The sequence below is a fragment of the Habropoda laboriosa genome, unplaced genomic scaffold (assembly GCF_001263275.1).
Source record: "Habropoda laboriosa isolate 0110345459 unplaced genomic scaffold, ASM126327v1 scaffold89, whole genome shotgun sequence".
Lineage (NCBI taxonomy): Eukaryota > Metazoa > Arthropoda > Insecta > Hymenoptera > Apidae > Habropoda > Habropoda laboriosa.
The window spans coordinates 2490286-2494243 of NW_017100263.1; the positions used below are offsets into that span (position 1 = coordinate 2490286).

General features: G+C 36.8%; 1 protein-coding gene across 1 annotated transcript in view; it reads left to right on the forward strand.

The window, feature by feature from the left end:
- LOC108573052 overlaps positions 1–3958 on the forward strand; it is a 19401-nt gene continuing 15443 nt past the window's right edge. Inside the window, exon 1 of the mRNA XM_017935410.1 lies at positions 1–117. Within this exon, the coding sequence (XP_017790899.1) occupies positions 81–117 (37 nt within the window). The 5' untranslated portion in view covers positions 1–80. The remainder of the gene's footprint in view (positions 118–3958) is intronic.

The following is a 3958-nucleotide window of genomic DNA, read 5'->3' on the forward strand; positions in this document are numbered from 1 at the left end:
AGGGTGCGCCGAGAGAGAAAATCGGTAACATTCTCCTCTACTATATCCGATACTCTCTCGTCGCCTACACGGGACTATCGATGCAGACCTTACGGAAGAAAAACAGTCCGTCCAAGCGTGAGTAAAATAAAAAGCCACCCCCGTAACGAATTGCACAATTTTTTGTTAGATACCATTAAAATCGTGCGGTATCGACGTCGTCGTTGTGTATCTGGTGTATATGTTGTGATCCGATTTGGCGAGTATGTGACTCTAAGCGACGATTTCAGCCTGTTTCGTGGGATCATTTACATTTTCGTAAGGATTACGTTGTGATATCACCCCGTAGATCGGTGAAAGGGAACTTTGGAATATGGCTTCCCTTTTTTAAGAGGGAGAAAGACGACGGTCACTCGATTCGAACTACGCAGATTAATTTCATACGTGATCAATATTTAACGCACTGTATAAATATACGAGGTGTACGGTTGCAAAAGAACCGAAGCAAAAGTAAACCATTTATTGGGAAAGACATTGTCAATTTCGTGATTTTCGCGCGAGCTTTTATTGCCTTTTTAATTTACCGACTGCGGTAATGCAGTTTGTTGACATATTTGCTCGTACGTAATACCGCCACTAGATGGAAGCACTATGTACTTTGTAGTGTTCGTATTATATTATATTACTTTTTTTGGATTATGTATACGACTTCATTTGAAAAAGTTGAATACCTTGATATTGTGAATCATTCTACGTGCTAATGGAGCGAAGTTTTATGTTTGCCTTGAGTTTGCAGTTTTAAGTTAAATGAGTCTGAGGACTGAGCTTCTAGTAATACTAAAAGAAAATACACAAAAATAATGCCTAAAACGTGCTATATTGTTATAAAAGTTTCTATACACAGTACAAGAAAAATGAAATACATATTAGAGTCACAAACTTCAATGGAGAGAAATATCTATTTTACATTTAAAACGTAATGTATTTTTACAGTTTTATAAGTTCTACTTTTAAGATATACTATAAAGTTTTATGTACTAATCATTAACGATATATTTTATACATGAAAAGAGGGAACTAAATATAATAGATACAGGCCCGTGAATCACTTTCCCTTGAATTAAATCCTCTTACATTCGGCTACGCCTAACAATAGGCAACCTGTAACGCATACCTTCACAAAGGGAATAAAAATGAAATAGCAAGTATTTAAATTCTTTCGTACTATGTACCAACAGTGTTACAGCTACAGATAGTAAATGAGTAAAAAATATTACAAATACTAACTTTTAGATGGTCGTTCGTAAAATGTAACATCCAATTTTTCACTTGAAAATTATATACTTGCAAACGTAATTATAGTAAAATTAGTAACCATTTATGACAATTCTTAAGTAGAGTTACGAAGTGTTCAATTTCGTGTAAAGTCTCATATATTTAAATACTATATTTTGTACAGCATAATAATATTGCGTAATTATGTGTAACACGTTAACATGGTTTCCTCAAGAAAGTAACATTTTTGATGCTTGAGTTTATTGAAAGTTATTTAATTAAGCAATCCGTCTAAGAATTTCCAAGATTCAAATTTTGCGTAACTTTGGGTGGAAAGTTGAAAATTTTACAAGTTTTTGTATGCATCTACGCTGTCTTTCTCGCTTTGCCAAAAACTTCTATCTATGCCCAATTTATTCCTAAGTTATTTTAATTTGAACAAATTTTTAGCGTGCACAGCTTCATCAACAAAACAAAAATTTTTATCACATATTGCTTTATTCAAAATCTGATCTATTAAGCGTCTTTTCACTGACACTTTATCTCTCAAGTGTGCATTTTTTTTCTATTTGATCCAAAATAGTTGCAATAGAGCCAAAAATGGGGGATTTTCTCTCTATGTTGTATATTGATTTTCTTCAAACGCTATTGATTGATTTATTTTAGGGACGTGCTAAAGTATGTTTTTAATCAATATTGATTATAACATATTGAAAATGATTCTTAACAAGTTATTTTATTTATTATTCTAAGAAGATAATTATACTGATGTTGCAAAGTTATTTAACAAAAGTTAAGTACGATTTTCTGTTTTAGTATCAAATCAAATTTTCAACAAATACATCAATTTAATGATTTGATAAATACTGATTGAGCGTAGTTCTACAATTTACCATAAAGGAATATTTTTCACAATCAATTAAAGAAGGCAAACTTTACCGTGCAAACAAACTCACCAAATTTCAAATCGGAAAACTTCTAAACCACTTTCTCAAATGCCTCAAAAATTCTTGAAACATTCGAATACTTCAGACGAAGTACAATTCATTTATCCAAAGAAACGAATAAATTAATCCTAAAACACTAACACGTGGAATACAGTGTCTCAAGAGATTTTTTCATATACACTTTTCTTTTTATATTTTTTACTTTAAAAATACCATTAGAGTCGGAGATGAACAATTTTTTTTGATGTTAACAAAGTTATTGCAACAAATATAAATATTATTTTCACTACATTAACAAATTAATATTAGCATTTCAGGATTAACCAAATATGCAACACAAGTTATTTCCTTGTCAATTTGTCCAGTTATCCGTGAAGAAGAGCGATTCCATGCAACGTTTGTTTCGCTGTACTTTATCGACCCGTTGTTTGGATAATACTCGTACGTGTTGTCATAAGTATACAGGGTGTCCGATTTACAACCGCAAATGTAATAAAACAGAAAAATAAGTAAAGAACGTCGAATAAAGTTTTTTGATTCGTCACTTTCAGCAATAAATAGTGTACAATTTGCAAAATCATCACACCTTACTTGCTATCCTATACCTACACCTAAAACATTCATTCGATCCTTCGATTTCGAGTACTTCTCAATTCTTATCTGTCGTTCTACAAACTTCATTCGCAAAGTTTTCTACGCTACTCAATGATAATCAATTGATGGTACTTTTGTATTGAAAATCATTTTCCTCAAAAGCTAGGGAAGCAATCGAAAAACTTTATTCTATATTTTTCATTTATCCTTTTATAAGGAAAGCACTCATTGACAGTTGTGCTACTATCAGGTGGTCCTTGCATATGAAATGGCGGTGTTCACATACTCCAAGATTCGGTCGTGTTTTTATGAATTAGAATCATATCCATTGTCATATGTGTAGGAACTGACGACGGAAAAATATTGAGGGACCCACCGGGAATCGAACCCGGGACCTTCGGCTTAGCAAGTCGAGGCTTTGCGCGCTACGCCAACCACTCCCTCTCTATTGTCCCTTCGAGGTTTCCTATTTGGGCATGGAGGCCCCGATACTACACTCGGCCATCCTGAACTGACATTCGCCCTCGAATGACCTCAGTGCAACACAACTCAACACTTTCGGGCACACTCCCCCACACAGTGACACACAGCCGAAACAACGCATTTTTGGGAGGCGTGCTACCCTCGACATGTTTTCATCGCACATCTCCTGACTTCGTGTACCGTGTAGATGCCCTGCATCCCGGACGGGCCCCAATATGTAGGAACCGACGACGGAAAAATATTGAGGGACCCAACGGGAATCGAACCATGCAACACAACTCAACACTTTCGGGCACACTCCCCCACACAGTGACACACAGTCGAAACAACGCATTTTTGGGAGGCGTGCTACCCTCGACATGTTTTCATCGCACATCTGACTTCGTGTACCGTGTAGATGCCCTGCATCCCGGACGGGCCCCAATATGTAGGAACCGACGGCGTACTACCCTCGACATGTTTTCATCGCACATCTCCTGACTTCGTGTACCGTGTAGATGCCCTGCATCCCGGACGGGCCCCAATATGTAGGAACCGACGACGGAAAAATATCGAGGGATCCACCGGGAATCGAACCCGGGACCTTCGGCTTACCAAGCCGAGGCTTTGCGCGCTACGCCAACCACTCCCTCTCTATTGTCCCTTCGAGGTTTCCTATTTGGGCATGGAGGCCCCGATAC